The 18778-nt window shown below is 37.3% G+C and overlaps 1 protein-coding gene across 5 annotated transcripts in view; it reads right to left on the reverse strand.

Annotated features, from left to right (window-relative positions):
* Window positions 1–7879: 7879 nt before the first annotated feature.
* The window catches only part of myo6a (myosin VIa), a 257094-nt gene continuing 246195 nt past the window's right edge, over window positions 7880–18778 (reverse strand). For all 5 annotated transcript variants that reach the window (XM_051925546.1, XM_051925547.1, XM_028797486.2 and 2 more), the window contains 2 exons: window positions 15626–15844; window positions 7880–10136 (listed from right to left, as the gene is read on the reverse strand). In XM_051925546.1, the coding sequence (XP_051781506.1) occupies window positions 9937–10136; window positions 15626–15844 (419 nt within the window). In that variant the 3' untranslated portion in view covers window positions 7880–9936. The remainder of the gene's footprint in view (window positions 10137–15625; window positions 15845–18778) is intronic.

Genomic DNA, 18778 nt, shown 5'->3' on the forward strand with positions numbered 1-18778 from the left:
CTCTTCACTTGCTTAGAAGCCATGGTTAACTGCAAAAGCACACGAAATACTGTAGAGCACAAAGAGTTCACAGGTAAAGCACGCACGTCTGACTGAGAACAATGAACAGGGAGAGGCTGAACACATGCTTAAATACAGTAATCGGCGCGTACGAACCGGAAGGGAAATGAAATAGAGCACAAAGAGTTCACAGCAAAAGCACGCACGCACGTGCAAGCACGTATGTCTGACCGAGAACAATGCAACACGTGCGGAAATCATCGGCGCGCACAAACCGAAAGGGAAACTGGCTTGTTCGCATACGAGTGTGTGGTCGTGAACCGAGGCAAAAGTTTGACGAACTTTTTGGTCGTAAACCGATTTGTATTTGTACCGAGACGTTCGTGAACCAAGATTCCACTGTAAGTAAATAAAAATAATATAAATAAAAACGAAGAAGAACAGATTATACCTTGATTTAGCGACAGCATGCATTTCCCCTCCCTTTGAGACAGTAGTCCATCACCACCCCTTGGGGCAGCTGGAGGAATTAATGAGGGAGAGGAAGAAGATGGTCCCGATGATTTCTAAAATGAACAGTTTCAGCCAGAGAGGGATGAAGAAGAGGGAGAGGGCAGAGATCACCACTGACCTCAGTTACGATCAGTGCAAGCAAGTACTGCGGCACAAAGACACAGCCCAGGGAAAGGGATGCCTGATAAGCCCCGATTCTGACCCCTCAGAGTCAAACATGAATATGAAAGAATGGAACTTCAAGCACCATTAATACAAGTGCCCATTCCAAAGTATAATGTACAACAGCCTTGATGGTGCAAGGAAACTGGGACCTGCAAGAATTAAAAGAGGTGCTGCAGGAATTGCTGAACCAGTTTGTGACGGCAGAGAAACAGTTAAGATGACATGTATAAGCCAAATGCTGCGGAATGGACTCAGGTCCTTAGAAGGAAGGTCCAGGCTGAAATGATGTGAGAGGGCAATGGACAGAGACTCTGGGACGACAGGGGGTTGATAGTGGCCAGTTCAATCTTCAGTGGACAGTTACAAGCACAAATAAATGCAAAATACATCAGCCCTCTAATGCCCAGTGAACTTGTTTGGACAAGACTTGATGACCCGCCTGTGCCTTTGCATCTCAGTTACGAAAAAAGGGAGTGAAGGTCACATCAGAACAACACACTGCCCTTGCACTGACCACCACCATTACATGCTCTTATGCTGCATTGATTGTTCATGTTTTTCTCAAAACAGCAAAAATCTCTGCTGTGCTGGGTTCCTCTTGGATTACAGTATTCAAAAGCTTTTTATTGTATTGCATGATTTTTTGGACTGTATTATGGTGAAGTCTGGCTCTCGGACTTTTTAGCTGCTGCTGTCAGAAAAAAAGACTATTTGCATAAAGAACTGTTATTTTTCAGCAGAATTGGCTAGAGCAGTATCTCTCTGTTGTCACAACTGCTTTTCTTCTGGAGTGGTTCTATCCCACAGATCCCCATTGCTAAATCCGCTCACTTTCAGTGGTATGATGTGAGACAATGGGTATTAGCATGTTAGGAATGGGAGGATTGGGAGTATGTGGGACCTAATATTTGGTCCATCCTAGACGGATCTGTAAAGGAAATTGCAGTAAGACGAGTTGTACCTATAACCTGATCGCTCTGTCATTCATCTTCCTCCTCTCCACCTACACCCATGCTGTTTACCCTTCAAATCTTTTAGTTAGATTCGCTCCACTCATCTCTCTGGGTACAAGGGAAATAATATTTTGTCTGAATAGCTCATGTTGAACCCTTGGTCATTTTCCCAAAGTCATCCTTCCATTTACATTGTGCACAATATTTTTTTTTCCGCTTGAGGCTGAGGCTGATATTACCATTGTTTATGCAGACTTAGTTAAGCGGGGTGCTATTATTCCGATCCAATACTCTCCTATTCTTCCAGTTAGAAAAGCAGATGACTCATGACAGTTCGTTCAGGACCTCCGCGGAGGCCAACTCACACAGCTCTAGATTTCTTTATAAAGCTTAAATGGAATATTTGGCCAGTGCAGTCTCTGTGCAGCTGAAACGGATCCTTGCTTAATAAGTGGGTTTTCTGTAAAAATACTATTTTATCACTAGCTGATTACCCAGTGGCTTCGCTCACTGAGTGCAAGGGAAAAAAATAAAATGTAGTATTTATAAAATAAGTTTGTTAATTGCCAATTTTATTTTTCAACAAATAAAGAGCACTTACAATAACATAGAAATCAATATAAACAACATTATCAACATCATTATCATATGAGAATATGAAGTAATATATAAGAAGCACATTGCATATAAATATAAATTATTAAACAGTAAAATCTTCTTCTATAATACGCTACCGTGGCTGTTCGTTTGTCTGTCCAGGATTTTATTACACTTTTTATCTTTATTTTATTGTAGAATCAACTCTTGGCAGCGCGCAGCAGGGCGGCCATGCGGCGGATGCATACGGGCACCGTTCTCATTCCCTACCACCTTCGCTAATCATTCTTGAGACAGATTGAAGACTTAAGTGCCAGATTAAGTGAAAGGTTAAAGAAAACGTACTAAGTAATTGCAACACAAAAACTAACAATCAGTTTTAACACGAAAAGATGCTGACGAAAGAGAAGCAGCAGGCCGCTAGGTCTGAGTAAAGAGGGGCTGCTCAGGAAGCAGCAAGCACATCAACCTCCGAGCAAACGAATGCTAAACGTACAGAGAAAGAGGATGAATACTATGAATGCTCAAGTCAAGTGGATTCACTGCACATTATCGTGCAGTGTGTCGTTACTGGTATTTTGATAAAAGAATTTGAACAACATATAAGAATTATTATATATAAATTATTAAACAGTAAAACATTAACATTTAAGAAGTAAAGATACATTGAGTACTACTGCAGTGCTTTCGGGTATTACATTTTTTGTTTGCCCATTACGTGCATAAATGTATACATTTTTTGGTGTACCTACCCGAGAACACGCGACATATAACTGACCGTGGGAGAAACATGGATTTTAAACACGCGTTGAGTTCATCTGCTGGTGTCCCTCGTGGAATAACTGGTAATGCTTGACGAAAATCTCCTGCGAGTAAAACGACAGTACCTCCCATTATTTTGGTAGGATCTCTGAGATCTTGCATTGTTCGGTTCAAGGCTTCATAAGCTCTTTTATGTGCCATGGTGCACTCATCCCAAACTATTATCTTTGAATGTTGCAAGACTTTTGCCTTTCCAGAGCCCTTGCGTATGTTGCAAATTGGATTTTCCTTGTGAGCGAGGTTTAATGGTAATTGTAATGCCGAATGTGCTGTACGGCCTCCATCTAATAATGTAGAAGCGATTCCCCATGATGCTACAGCCAGAGCTATGTCACCATTCGCTCTCTCGGCAAGAATCAGGTTTATTAAGAATTTTTTTCCTGTTCCTCTGTGGTCATACACAATTTCCGTTTCAAAGGCTCATACATAATTTCCATTTCAAACACGTAAAGAATTTTATATATATAGATTTAGACCTTTTAGGTGAGAGAATACTTTCTTTCTTTCTCTTTAATTCCTGATTCAGCCCTTTAACATTCAAGCTCACAAAGTAAACTGGTTATGAACATCTTACTTCTGAGCTTTTGCTGTCATTTTGCAATCTTAACTTAAACTAAGACAGCTTTGACCTTAATTTCCAGTTTTCCTAGGAGTTATTGCCATGAAGACTAATGTTGCATTGGCACTTATAAGGATTAAAAGAATAGATTAGAAATAGCTTGCTCTCTCCCTAGTCTTAACCCATTTTTATTAGCAGGCGAGAACTGTACAGAATTTATATCCAACCAAATAGATTTTTTTTAGAGACAATTCTCCATCCTGAAGAAAAACCTCAGAGGTTTCTTCAGGAATACCCTGGGAAACTCTGAAGGCTTCCATAAGAGGACAGATTATCTCATATTTTACCCACAAAAATAAATTGGAAACCAAGAAAGTATTGGAGCTAATCAGTGAATTCAACCTCTGACAACTAAAGAAACAGAACAACTCATTTTTAAATCAAAACATCATTACTATGAACATGGAGAGTAAGCCAAAAGACTTTAGCACAATAAATCCGTAAGCAGGAAGCTCACAATGCAATCCCAGCAATTACCAACACAAACTGAGACAAAATCATTGATCATAATAAAATAATGCACACATTTAGAGACTACTGTAAGTCCTTATATTCTAATGAGCTTAAAGAAGACAAGACACAACCTAATGCATTTCTGGATGCATTACAGATACCAAAACTAGATACTCTCAGTGTACAGGAACTGGATAAACCTCTGCCACTATCAGAATTACTAGATGCTATAAACTCACTTCAGAGTGGGAAAGCAGCAGGCCCTGATGGCTACCCTGCCGAATTGTATAAAAAATCAATTAAGCTAGCTCCCCTTTTATTAGCAACATCTTACAGAAGCTAGAGACAATAAAATTCAACCTCAAACTTTTCATCAAGCTCTAATTACCATATTTCCTAAGCAAAATAAGGACTTATTATAATGTGCATCATATAGACCAATCTCACTTTTGAATAACAATGTAAAGATATTTTCTAAAGTCCTAACTAGAAGGATTGAGAAAGTGCTTCCTTTGGTAATATCACAAACCTGGACATTGACACAAATAGGTGAGCAGACATAGGCTTGGTCCAGTATAGAAATAAAATCCGGTAGTACTTCTTTATATTCCTTGCTTTGTACCCCAATAAGTACAAGTCATCGCCAATATACTAACAACCCAATAGTGCTTCACTCACTCAGAATATGGAAACAATGTAGGAAGTATTTTAAGATAGAGAAGCTTTTATCTGTGGAACCTATGCACGATAACCACCTTTTCCCACCATCTCAAACATACACAGTTTTTAATGTCTGGAAAACATCCAGGATTAAATCACTCAGAGATCTGTACATAGAGAACGTCTTTGCATCCTATGAACAATTAAACTCCAAATTTAACTTTCCAGCAACGCATTTCTTTCACTACCTTCAAAATGGAAACTTTGTTAAACAAAACCTACCCAATTTCCCTCACCTCCCACCTACCTCTATACTGGAAGAAATTTTGATCAGTCTTGAGGACTCAAACAGCATTTCTGTAATATATAATAACCTTTTAAAGTCCCTCCCTTTCAAAGATCCTAGAGTACAGTGGGAAAAGGATCTCTCACTCATCATCTCAGAAAAGGAATGGAAGGTAGCAATGCACAGAATTCACTTGAGTTCCATATGCACAAACCATACATTTATTCAACTTAAAATTATATATCGAGCGCATTTCTCTTGTTTAAAATTATCCAAAATGTTTCCTGGGTAAGATCCAACCTGTGAACGTTGCAATCAATTTCCAGCCTCACTGGGCCATATGTTTTGGGAATGCACCAAATTAACATCATTTTGGACACAAAGTTTTAAATGCCTCTCAGACAGCCGGGGTGTCACAATCCCTCCTAATCCACTAAAAGCTGTGTTTGGTGTATTCCCAGACAGTCTTAAAGTGGAGAAGGACAAACAAATTGTAATTGCCTTTACTACACTATTGGCATGTAGACTTACCTTGCTCAACTGGAAGAATCCTAACTCTCCTCTTTAAAGTCAGTGGATAACTGATGTTATATATTATCTAAAATTGGAAAAAATCAAATTGTCACTTAGAGGATCTGTACAAAACATTTTCAAAACCTGGCATGATCTGATAAATAACATTTTAGAATAAACATATAAATTGAGGAAGTGGATTTTCTTCCCACTTTTTCTATTCTCTTTTTATTTATTTACATATTTTTACTATAATTAAAGTGCTACTCTGCTGACCTAGCTCTCTTTCTCATGGGTGAGGGTTGATTTGTTTCACTTATGGAATGTTTTTTAATTTTGATAATTTATATATATATATATATATATTTATTTATTTATTTATTTGCCGATGAAGATCCTGAGCTTTCAACTCCTGCCAGGGGTCTTCATCAGAGGATAATGCTTAGACTTACAAGAATCAAAGGCGATATATAGCAAAAAATTACGTGTTGGGGAGGTGGCTAAGTCAGTGTTTTGGGATGGAGGTATTGGGTGTAAAATCTTGTTTAGTATGAATATGTTCTTCTTAAGTTTGCATATGCTGGATTTATATCCAAGTGTCTGTTGATGGCGTTCTCATGTGATAACCAAGATTCGGCCAGCTCTCTGGCACTTTTAGTACTGGCCTTGAATTTTATTTGTACATTGTCCCAGTTAAATGTATGTCCTGTTGATTTAGTATGCGTATAGATCAATGATAGTGAGTCCTTTCTTCTGACTGCGTTGCAATGTTCCTGTATACGTGTTGCGATTCTTTTTGAAGTTTGTCCTATGTATACAGCTGGGCAAGAACTGCATGGAATGCTATAAACTGCATTTCGTGTTTCTGCCGTCGATCTTGTTTTTAGCATTAAAGAGGACCATGCGCAAATTGTTTGTGGGTTTGTGTGCTATTATGATGCCCGACTTGGCCAGGATGCACGCTGCACACCTTCAGACATCTTGTGGTGATAAGGGAGTGAGTGCCAGGTGGGGTGGGGGTTCTGATTCAAGTCGATTGTTTGCTGAGTTTTTTGGCGTCTTCTGTGTAAGCTCTGATTAATGAATGTTTTTGAGTATCCGTTTGAAGTGAAAAGATGGAAGAGATAGCGTCTCTCATTCATTTATGTTTCCTTCGTATTACAATGGGTGTGGACTCTTCCGAATAGAGTTTTAACACAGCTTTGTTTATGAGATACCTGGTGGTTGCTGGTGAAGTGTAATATCTTGTCTGCATAGCAATTTTTACGGTAAATACTTGTGGTCAGGGTGGCGTCATTATTTCTTTCAATGTAGATGTCCAGGAAGCTGATGTGTCGGTTAATTTCTTTTTCCATTGTGAATTGGATTGCAGGGAATATTGTGTTGATGTGGTTGTAGAATTCATTCAGCTGGTCATTGTTTAGTATGACGAATGTGTCGTCTACGTAGCGTATCCAAATTTTGGGTGTGAACTGGGATAGAGCCACGTTTTCAAATCGCTGCATTACCAGTTCCGCTAGAAGTCCTGATAACGGCGATCCCATTGACATGCCTTCTTTTTGAGTGTAGTATTTGCCGTTGAAATGAAAGTGAGTTTTTTGGCAAAGCGATATTAGGTGTATTATGTCTTTAATAAACAGTTTGGTTCTTGTCTCTATGGTGGGGTCGCTTTCCAGTCTCATTAATAGTGTTTCTGTGGCCAGATGAATCAGAATCATAGTGTATAGCGACACAACGTCAAACGAGACCATGATCTCGTCCTCGGCGATGGATACATCTTTCAAGCGCTGTAATGCCAACTCAGCGCTGTTCACCAAATATTCCGAGTCATAAGTTAAATGTTTGAATAACTGAATATATAAAGAGTCCTGATAACAGAGATCCCATTGGCATGCCTTCTTTCTGTCTATAATATTTTCCATTAAAATGGAAGTGGTTTTTCTTGGCAAAGTGATATTAAAGATGCATTATGTCCTTAGCGGTCAGTTTCGTTCTTTCTGTTATGGTGGGGTTGTTATTTAGTTTGTCAGTAAAGTGTCTGTGGCCAGATGAATTGGAATCAAGGAATATAGCAACACGACATCAAACAAGACCATGATTTCATCAGCAGCAATGGATACATTCTTCAGGTACTGCAATGTCATTTTGGCGCTATTAACAGATACGGTATATATAAATACACACACACACATATACATATATATATATACATACACAGTATATGTAGATAAATAGATAGAATTTTCAGTTACTGAAAAAACAAGTAGATGAAACACAAAGCATTAACAGCAAAGCAACAAAGATATTAATATTTTTATTTAATTATTTATTAATACATAAAACTAAAAGCCAAGCTTCAAAAATGTTTCAAAATCAAAAATTTTAAAGGCATAGCTGATGCAATAAAGCTGTGATAAGCAGTACAGCATCATCATCATTTAAAACAATACCCAAACCTACTCATGTTTAAAACCATAAAACAGTATTGCATGAATAGATCCCAACAAATTGGATAACTATTAAGGATTATTTCACGTCACATTTAAAAGTCAAAAACTAATAAACAATAAAATGTGCAAAGAGAAATATAGAAAGAAGATTGTCTTAAAACCACAGTTTGTCTTCTCTTTTTTTAAATTGCACAGAAAGAGAATGCTATGCACTTGAAAACACCCTAGGTGGCAAGAAAATAAAATGAATTAAAAAAGAATATAATTCCAGTTTTTGTATTAAGACCACCTTTTATAATCTTTGTTAAAAATGACTTATATACAGATATCCATCAACTGTCACATGTGGCTAATGCTGATGCATACCGTATCTCTTAAAAGTAAGCTTCTTAAAATCTCCTGATAGAAATATACAGTATATATAATATTATACATTTACAAAACCTACACATTTTAATTGCTTAAATATAAATTTTCTCTGGAAACTATTAGTCATGGAATGCTCAAAACGTGTAAACTTAACTGTTGTATATAATTCCTGTGTCACTCAACAGCAGTAAACATTTCTCCAAATATCTCTGCTAGCATAATATATCATGTCCAGGCTGGTCCACTTTGGTTATTCTTGTACATGAACACCTTGTTTAATTTACCTTCTTTATTATTAAAGTCCCTAGAAGTAAGAATTATTATTCTAAAGGATAAATTATCAGATATTTGCACAAAAAGCAGCATATTCTGTAAGTGAGAATGTCAATTTGATACAAGTACCTTTTTTTATAATGGTGTATCTTGAAAGAAGAAAGTACTGTACATTAGAAAAAAATAAATGAACTGAGCAGGCAAATGAATAATTAATTAAGAAAAACATATACACATTATATAATATAATCAAGAAATGAAATATTTGTGCCATGCTTAATCATGAAGAAATGAATAAGCAAGAAGGCTAATTAGGCACAGCTGTAATGTACAGGAATTAATTAGTTATCAAATGTTTAAGAGACTGCTTTAGTGAAAACCTACCGCTGCCACTTGACCACAGGACTGTGATTTGAGGAAACAAACAAAAACAATCAAATAATCCAGAAGGGGCAGCGTTTTGTTTATTTTGCCAAAAAATACATTATTGTGCAGTGCACTGTAACGAATGGCTAACTGAAATAATGAACACATACAGAATACATGTAATTTTCAATATCCATTACATGAATAGTTTTTTTTCCACATATATTAAAAAGTCAAGGCCAGTGAATACTGTAAACAAGCTCTGCAACATTTTGTTTTCCAGAAAATCCCTTCTCATCTGTCTAAAATTGAAATAAGTTGTCACTTTGATCATTATTGTGTTAAATGTACCCTTCTACTAGGGGTAAACAAATAAAAAAGGTATGAATTTATTCAATGTACTAACAATGAATAACATTGACAGAAAAATACAAATGTATAATTCAATTTTACACAGATGTGATCAAATCTGATTATTAAAGATTACTTTACAAATATTTATTATTAATGCTTTGATTAAATTTATATAAATCCCTTGGAAAAATAAGACTTTTCTTTAAACAGCTATGGTTGTTGGATCATGTTTGTACATTAGCAGCTGCCTTAATAGAATAGAATTTGAATTAAAAAAGTAATTAATAGCAAAGATAAATTTACTTAATTTATTGAAAAGAAGAGTGTTTTCTCACTGCAAAAATTACATTTCAAAAATAGAACTAAAAATTTTCCATGAAACCACCAAAAAAAAAAAAATCAGTAATCTTTCAATCTAATGTAGGAATGTCCCAGTTTGATTACATTTGACTTTAGCTGCTCCCTTATTGGAGTGCAATTTTCCCTTTATCCTACAAATTGTTTCAGCTCCTTTTAAGATTAAAGAACAAAAAAGTTACAGGCTTATTGCAGAAGGCTCTGCAACATGGCAGTGGCGTACGTTGGTTTCGCCTGCTTCTTTTCAATTGCACTTCGGAGGTACTGGATTCCACCACAACGTTCCCAGATTTCTTCAAACTGTCTCGGCAAGATTTCAGCTCCACGTTTTCTAGTAAGGCCAGTTTCTTCCAGGCTTAGCTCACACATCTCCATATCATCTTTTCCTACCAAGACAAAATAAAGTTATCTGGAATATTAATATATGTGTTTCAGAGTATAATTAAAGGAATACTTCACCAAATGTTTTGTTTATATTTGTTAATTACACCTTGTAGTGGAAGCTAGGTTAAGAAGTGAGGTAATGATTAGTGAGCAGCATTATGGTTTCATGCCAAGAAAGAGCACTGCAGATGCAATGTTTGCTCTGAGGGTGTTGATGGAGAAGTATAGAGAAGGCCAGGAGCAGTTGCATTGCGTCTTTGTGGACCTGAAGAATGCATATGACAGGGTGCCTCGAGAGGAGCGGTGGTATTGTATGAGGAAGTTGGGAGCGGCAGAGAAGTACATAAGAGTTGTACAGGATATGCATGAGGGAAGTGTGACAGTGGTGAGGTATGCGGTAGGAGTGACAGATACATTCAAGGTGGAGGTGGGATTACATCAGGGATTGGCTCTGAGCCCTTTCTTATTTGCAATGGTGATGGACAGGTTGACAGACGAGATTAGACAGGAGTCCCCGTGGACTATGATATTTGCTGATGACATTGTGATCTGTAGCGATAGCGGAATGAAGGTCAGTAGGAACAAGACAGAATACATGTGTGTAAATGAGAGGGAGGTCAGTGGAATGGTGAGGATGCAAGGAGTAGAGTTGGCGAAGGTGGATGAGTTTAAATACTTGGGATCAATACAGAATAATGGGGATTGTGGAAGAGAGGTAAAAAAAGAGAGTGCAGGCAGGGTGGAATGGGTGGACAAGAGTGTCAGGAGTGATTTGTGATAGACGGATATCAGCAAGAGCGAAAGGGAAGGTCTACAGGATGGTAGTGAGGTGAAACCAGCTATGTTATATTGGTTGAAGACGGTGGCACTGACCAGAAAGCAGGAGACACAGCTGGAGGTGGCAGATTTAAAGATGCTAATATTTGCATTGGGTGTGATGAGGATGGACAGGATAAGAAGTGAGTACATTAGAGGGTCAGCTCAGGTTGGATGGTTGAGAGACAAAGTCAGAGAGGCGAGATTGTGTTTGAGAGAAGGATGCTAAGGATGGAGCTGCCAGGCAAGAGAAAATGAGGAAAGCCTCAGAGAAGGTTTACGGATGTGGTGAGAGAGGACATGCGGGTGATGGATGTAACAGAACAAGTGGCAGAGGACAGAAAGATATGGAAGAAGATGATACGCTGTGGCAACCCCTAACGGGAGCAACCGAACAGAAGAAGAAGTTAATTACACCTTGTAGTTTGTAGTGGTGGCCAAGGAAAAAATGTAATCTCATGTTTTTGTGGAGAAAGGACATACATTTTCTGATAGAACAAGATCCAATAATGACCAATGCTTGGCAACAGCAAACAATACCAAAAATATCAATGAAAAAAGTCTCACATTACTCATGTTTAATAATCCACACACCAGGTCATATAGTTAAATGCTTACAATGTGCAATACTTGTATTTGTGCTAAAATATTAATAAATAAATAAAAAAGAAAAATGAAAGTAGTACACAAACAGGAAGTATCTTCACATGTGCTCATACTTTCAAAATTAACACCCGTCTCTTTCCTTATTCACTGTTCAAGAGTCCAGTCATAAAATCAAATAATCAAGTAGAGTCAGTGATTTGTTTTTTTTGCTAAAAAATGCATTAATGTGCAGTGTACCGAAAAGAATGGCTAACTAAAGTAATTAACTTATACAGAATGCATGTAATTGAAAACACCCAATACATGACTACTGTTCATTTCAAATGTGACAAAAAGTCAAGGCCAGAGAGTACTGTAAATAATCTCTGTTTTCAATTCTAAAGCATATACTCTTTCATGTGCACTACTTTCAATTAAAAAAAAATAAACATGCTTAACAGATTGTGAGCATATTTCTGATTAGACATGAGTAACATGAGATTACTTCATGGACATTTTTAGTATACTAGCCAACCCGCGGCGTTGCATACGCCGCATAATTATGTATTGATGGGTGAACACTTCCTGAATGACACAGTTGTCCAAATGGGGTGGGTTTGTGTGAGCAACATACAATTGTCCGTGACTGAAAGTGAGATCGTCTGTGATGATAGAGGCCACGCTGGTGAAAGTTACTTCGTCGGTAGGGATAAGTTTCAGCACTTGTTCATTAAGGTGTAGCAAGTCTTCGTTGTTGACGCTTAATATAGCTTGCGTACTGAGTTGTTCTGGAGTCACAGTTGAGAAACACTTTTTTAAGCACAGGGAAAAAAATGAACATGTGAAACATCCGTAATGTAATAAGGCACCAAGAAAAGTAACATTGCAATAATGCTATCTAGGACCCGATCGCTGTAAACGGAAGTGAAAACAAAATCGAGCCCGGTGCATTCTTTAACTGCCTTGTAGCACAGTGGTAGTGTTGCTGCTTTGCAGTAAGGAGACTGTGGAAGATTTTTGGTTCACTTCCCGGTTCCTCCCTGTGTGGATAGCGCTTTGAATACTGAAAACACTGGTATATCAATGTAATGAAGTATTATTAGTCTTATGCGTCCAGCGCTCTCCCTCTGTCGCGCGCGCCTGTATGTGTGTGTGTGTGTGTCGCTCGCTTGCATGTGTTCCTGCAGGCATACGCCGCATAATCATTTATTGATGGCTGAACAGTTCCGGAAAGACACAGTTGTCTAAAAGTGTTGGTTTTGAGGATACAACAGTAAGTGAATGAAAAGATGGAACTCTGGAGAGAGCAACATACAACTGTCCGTGACTGAAAACTGGTTTTGGCAGATACATGCATATCTTTTTGAAAGTTTGGCCCTGTGCCATATTAATTGTCATCGCAAAGGCCAATCTAACAGGAAATTGTCTTCATGTAAAAAAAAAAAGGCAAATTATCCGCGACAAACAAACTGTTTTACACGCTGCATACCAACCCACGGCGTAGTATACGCCACATAATCACAACGCTTTTTTAATGTTTTTTAAACAGAGGGAAAAAAATGAACATTTGCAAAATCCGTAATGCTGCTTTCAGTAAGTACAATGCACACGCGTTTAATTTGTCGGCCACTTTTTGACAGCCGTCTTTTCTGGTTTGGGCTGCTTTTGCAGTGTTACCGCTTGTGCATATTAAATCTTGAAATCCTTCGAGTAACTAATTAACTAACTAACTAACTAACATCCACCCACCCACACAGCTTGTGTGAAAAAAAATGCGCCCGTACTTTCATCATTTTGTCGCAGCCTATCAAAGACTTGCTGATCATGTTTTCTAGACTCAATATACATTGGCTTTTCACTCAGTGCAGGGGCGTGCATTCATCTCGGATTATTACATCCAGCTACATGGCTGCGTTTGAAAAACCGACTTATCCCGGATGAGTTTCACCGGCATTAATGATTAGGAATCTGGTTGGAACAAAACCCTGCATCCACAGGGGTTCACCAGGACCGAGTTTGGGAAACACTGCTGAACACAAACGAAACCGACTCAGGTGAGGAGTTGGGGCAGGCAAAGTAGTTGCAGCTATTGATTATTCAGTGTTGTTTGCCTGGGTGTCTGATCTGCTCGACGGGATCAGGAATAAAAGGAAAACAATGTGAAGGCAATGTCACAGGTGATCCTGTGGTATAGCGGGTCCATAGCTCCCCTTCAAAAGGCCATTTTTAAATAAATAATCATCGCACTCACAGCGTAGCGAGGGCCGTGGAAGTGTGGCTGAAACGGTTTCTGGGTGGAGTCGTGCTGCGGGCATTTCTACCCTGTGCGGTGTGCGAGTGAGTGAGGAGAGAGAGAAAGCAGGCTCAAAGGCAATGTGTTCCTGTGGTATAGCGGGTCCATAGCTCAACTTCAAAAGGCCATTTTTAATCAGGCGACTGACAGTAGTGGAGTTAGGCACAGAGAAGGTCAGCTGCTGAGAGAGCGTCTCGACTGTTGCAGGGCCTGCATCGGTGAAGCAGGTGAGACGCTAACAAAAAAGAGGCACAGGGCTTATTGGTTTTTAACTACTGCTTCCTTCATTGTGTTTAACCTCAGTTTTAAAGGATTGTTTTAAGGATCCCATGGGATACCCCTCGCAAACTGTTTTAGACGCTGCATACAGCGATTCACATCCGCGAGAAACATGCCTCTATGAACAGTCAACGTGGCTCAGAGGTGCATGTGGACTCTATCAAAGAGAAACATAAATGACGGCGTGTTTTCTGAGGCGTTCTGTCCGAGTTGGTAGGCGTGGCTCTGCGAGTTGTCGTCGTATCCAATGGTCATAGAGTTGGTGGCCGTGGCTGTCTTGCGTGCTTTCCATGGGTGTCTACTTGTCGGCGGCTTAGTGAATTATATATATACATTATGCTGTTGTCTATATTTGAGCACTATTTCATACCATTCTATTAGAATCTTTGTGATGTCCTCTTTCTACAAAAACGAGGTTAAAAATATGTCTTGGCCACCACAACAACCAACAAGGAGTAAGTAATATATAAAAAGTATTTTTGGGTGGAATATTCTTTTAATACTAAATTCAGGCAGTGAACATTCAGTACAAGTAGAAACAGCTGCTGGACAGCAGATATTCCAACCAGATGGTAACAGCATTCTGTCTACAGTATTTTTAATAAGTAAACAATGCTTTTCCATAATTAAAGTTGTGACGGAAGACTCTGTAATTTAAATGATGGATGGATGGATATGAATATAAAAATCCACAACGTGCATAATATTTTTTTTGCCATTTTGCTAAACTGTTAAAAAAATGCTCATCAGATCATGTTATTAAATGAAGGGTGAATATTAATTCTTGTTTGTTTATTTTATATTCAGTGGTATTAAGGCATAACTGTAACAAATTAAACTGCACTAAAATAACAAACAGCATTATTTTATCTTATAATTTGGCATACAACTGTTTGTTTTTCATAATTCACTGTCCTAATAATAAATTAAGATTTATTGATCATGGCTGATTCTTAGCTTACAATATGGTGTGTACATCAAGTGTAGTCCTGTACACCAAGAGGTTGCTACTAAGCCAGCTGTAAAATGGGATTTACTTGTAGTTTGCATGAGGTGGTTTTATTTTTTTCTTGCCTTATTTCAGAGTCTAAGGTTGTTCAGTGTTTTTTGCTTCATATCCATTTACGAGAAATACTCTACTTGAAAAAACAAATTATTCATTTAAAAGAGAAATTGCTTACAGATTGTTTCAAACTGCTTTTGCAGTTTCCACTTTTTTACCTGACACAAAGAAAAAGACTATTTTGTAATATCGATTGTAAAGCTTCTCTTTAAAATAGAAACTCATTTAATGTAGTTCTATATAATAATACACCAACACATTTAGGTTCCGGAGTAATCGAAGTTCTGAAAGATAGACTGATAGGTTGGCCATCAGAAACCATGCATCAAGGTGTTCACTTAAAATCTGCATTAAGAAAAGTCACTAAGTATATACAACTGATTGACTTTAGTTTGATCTTTGAATAAGTACACTACTGAAAACAAAACCAAAAAATGTATATAATATAACCTTACCAGCTACAAGCAATATTGGCTGCTTGTCTGGATGTAACTCCATCTGGCGCGCAATCCACGGCCCATCAAAATGGGCATACCACCATCCTTTCTTCTTGTTTTGAGGGTCTTTATATTGATCAGCAGGGCGAATGAATGGGATGCGGAAGTATCTCTGCTGACGGTTCATGGCAATTTCTTGGTGACGGGCTGGTAATGGTGGAGCTGGATTTTGTTGAGCTACAGTATAGAAACAATTACTTTAATGCAGTTCCCATCGCCTTATTTTCACTATCAGAAAAAGCTATTGCACCATAACAATTCACCACAGTGTGAAAATGGTATAACTAAAATAATATTAAGTAATTGATATTAATATAATTCTAATTAAACTTTCTTAACTTATAGTTTCCATTATTAATTATACAATGTGAAAAGCAATAACTAACTATACAAAAAAAAATGAATAAAGCTCAGAAATACACAATAGTATTAATTAATAAAATTAATTTTTAATGCTGTTATTTTTAAAAACAATTTCTGTTAAAGAGGATACAGTTAGTTGTATTATTAGCGCTACATGTGTTATGGTAATATAAATTCCTATGCAATTCCTATTTCTTTACAGTGAATACATTCTTAATGCTGTGGTCAAATATCAATCATAATAATACTGTTCCACACCATACACATTGACTGGTATAATATTAATAATCTGAACTTTCATCATTATCACCAATTTTATAGCCATTTTTTTAGGTTTGCCCACAAAATCTTTATTCTCCACTCTCCAGTCTTGGGCATCCTTTGGGGGAAGAACATTTTACATTATTATGTAATGCTGTTTTAATTGCTACCCTATGACCTAAAAAATTTACTGTATATAAATATACTTCCTCTACCTCAAACCAAATAAATCTACACACAGAAGTAAAAATGTATTCAGGGTTCCCACTCTTTTTAAGGAATCATTTTCCAGGACATTTCCAGGAGCTTTTTCCGGAAATTCATGACAGGATCTGGTCATACAGTCATACACTTTAGTTGCAGGCTTAACGCCATTTTAATTTCTCTTTGATTATGCAGGGACTTAGTGTCACAGATATGCTAAATTACATAAAGGCAACACCAATTAATGCACTGATGTATAATGGAGTTGTTTGACCTCTTTTTGTTACACACTGTTTTAAACTGCAAAACTCTTTTAAAGAAATAAATGCCTCTTGGATTGTGGAAAACTATCCAAACACTGACATATACTGAGCAATTCCATAATGTTCAGTATAGAGCTGTTGATCACACCATGAAATAGGCTACCATGGTGACCTAATTTCAGTAAAAGTTACTTACATATTACATATTATGTCATTGTTTGTATCAAATAAATTTATGTACAATGTTTGTATTAAACAAAACTGCATAAAGCCAATTTATTGCCTATATCATGTGTATGATGCCTATAACACTAATATATGCAACAATTGGCACGCGACAAAACAAAGTCAGAGTTAACTTTCAACTGGTAGCTTTACTGGGAATACAGCAGCTGTAGAATTTGCATAAGTCAACGACAAAGATTATAATAAAGAACTTATCTTTGTGGGAAAAGAAGCAAAATACATCCATTTTAAATCATGATAGCCTTGCCATCAATTCCTGAGTTGAAAACTTGGTTAAACTAGAAAGAATACTAGGAACAAAGGATAAGAGCCTGAACTCCAGTATATTGGAAAAAAAAAAAACAATCTATAAGTCACTATAATGTAACCTGGTGTAGGCCTAGGTTTAGAAACAATGCTGGTGTTGCTCCTTGAGGTCTGATAAAACTGCATCCAGACCGATGACCTCTTTCTTTTTTTCAGCAACACTTTTACGATAGTCATTAGATTTTGTGAGCAGTGTAAAGTCCTGTTTTCTCTCAGCCTTCTCTGCCATTGCATCTGCTTCTTCTTGCATTGCCTCAATGCTAGTGATTATTTTCTGTCTCTTTGCTGCCACTTTTGTGATTTCAGAGCGGAGCTCTTCTCTTTGCTTGTCATTTTCAGTTTCCTTTTTCTTCTTTTTTTCATCATCAAGGTATTCGACATATCGCATCCTGGCATTTCTGCAATGCTGCAAGAGGGGCTTTGGCAACACTCCATCAAATGAGCCACTAGTCAAAGAATCATTTATAAATATAATTGCCTATACATGTCTCAGTAGGTGGAGACATTGCGCAGCAGAGGCCACGACCTAGCTCAGCTGTCATCATATCTAGACTTACGAACAGCAAGCTGTTTCAAACAGAAAAATTAAAAAGCGAAAATAGAAGTAAAATTCCAGGACAAGAAAGATTATTTCCAGGACATTTGGCCATTTCGATCAGTTTCCAGGTCATTTCAATGACTGGAAAATAACCCTCAAAATTTTCAGGTTTTCCAGGACACGTGGGAACCCTGTGTATTGTGTTACTTTAAGGTTCATGTTTTCAACCCAAGAACATGTTTTTACTAGATCAAAAATGATTTTCACAGCTTGCTAGCTAGTCGACTGCCATATCAAATAAACTTGAATGAACTTATTTTGAAGCACAATTTTCCCACAAACTGTTAACAGTTTTGTTATGAATTTCTGTTGAATATGCCTCATTTTATGAGAATAAAATGAACATTTGAAAGCTGAAGTACATCACAAACTAATGATTTTTAAACTCAATAGCTTTACTTTATATCAGGCAGCCTAAAAGAAACAGTTTGCTCCATAGATTAATTTTAAATCCATACATTTTAAATATTTTCCATTTTCACCATTTTCACACTGCACAGGTCTCCCAGATTTAGATATTCCATAAACTAGATAACCAGCTAGGTCCAAGTTTCAAAAGCCATTTTGCCCATAGTAAGCACCAGCATACAAAATTGTACATATCAAAAAATTCCCATCCTACATTCCTTTCCCAAAGTAAAGAAATATGAAAATGAAGAGAATTTGAAGCAGCAGCAGCTCAGTTTTTGTCAGTGGAAAATGAAGGTGATTTTAGAAATAAATACAAAATGTGCACTGTAAATGTACTTTTTAATGCTGGTGTGATTGAAGGATAAAAATCAACTATTTTTCTGTTTAATATCTCTCTCTACTGTAGATACTTTATAATTTAAAGAGGGCTAATTTCACCATTAATTTGGATGATACATG

Source organism: Erpetoichthys calabaricus, chromosome 3 (genome assembly GCF_900747795.2).
Source record: "Erpetoichthys calabaricus chromosome 3, fErpCal1.3, whole genome shotgun sequence".
Classification (NCBI taxonomy): domain Eukaryota; kingdom Metazoa; phylum Chordata; class Cladistia; order Polypteriformes; family Polypteridae; genus Erpetoichthys; species Erpetoichthys calabaricus.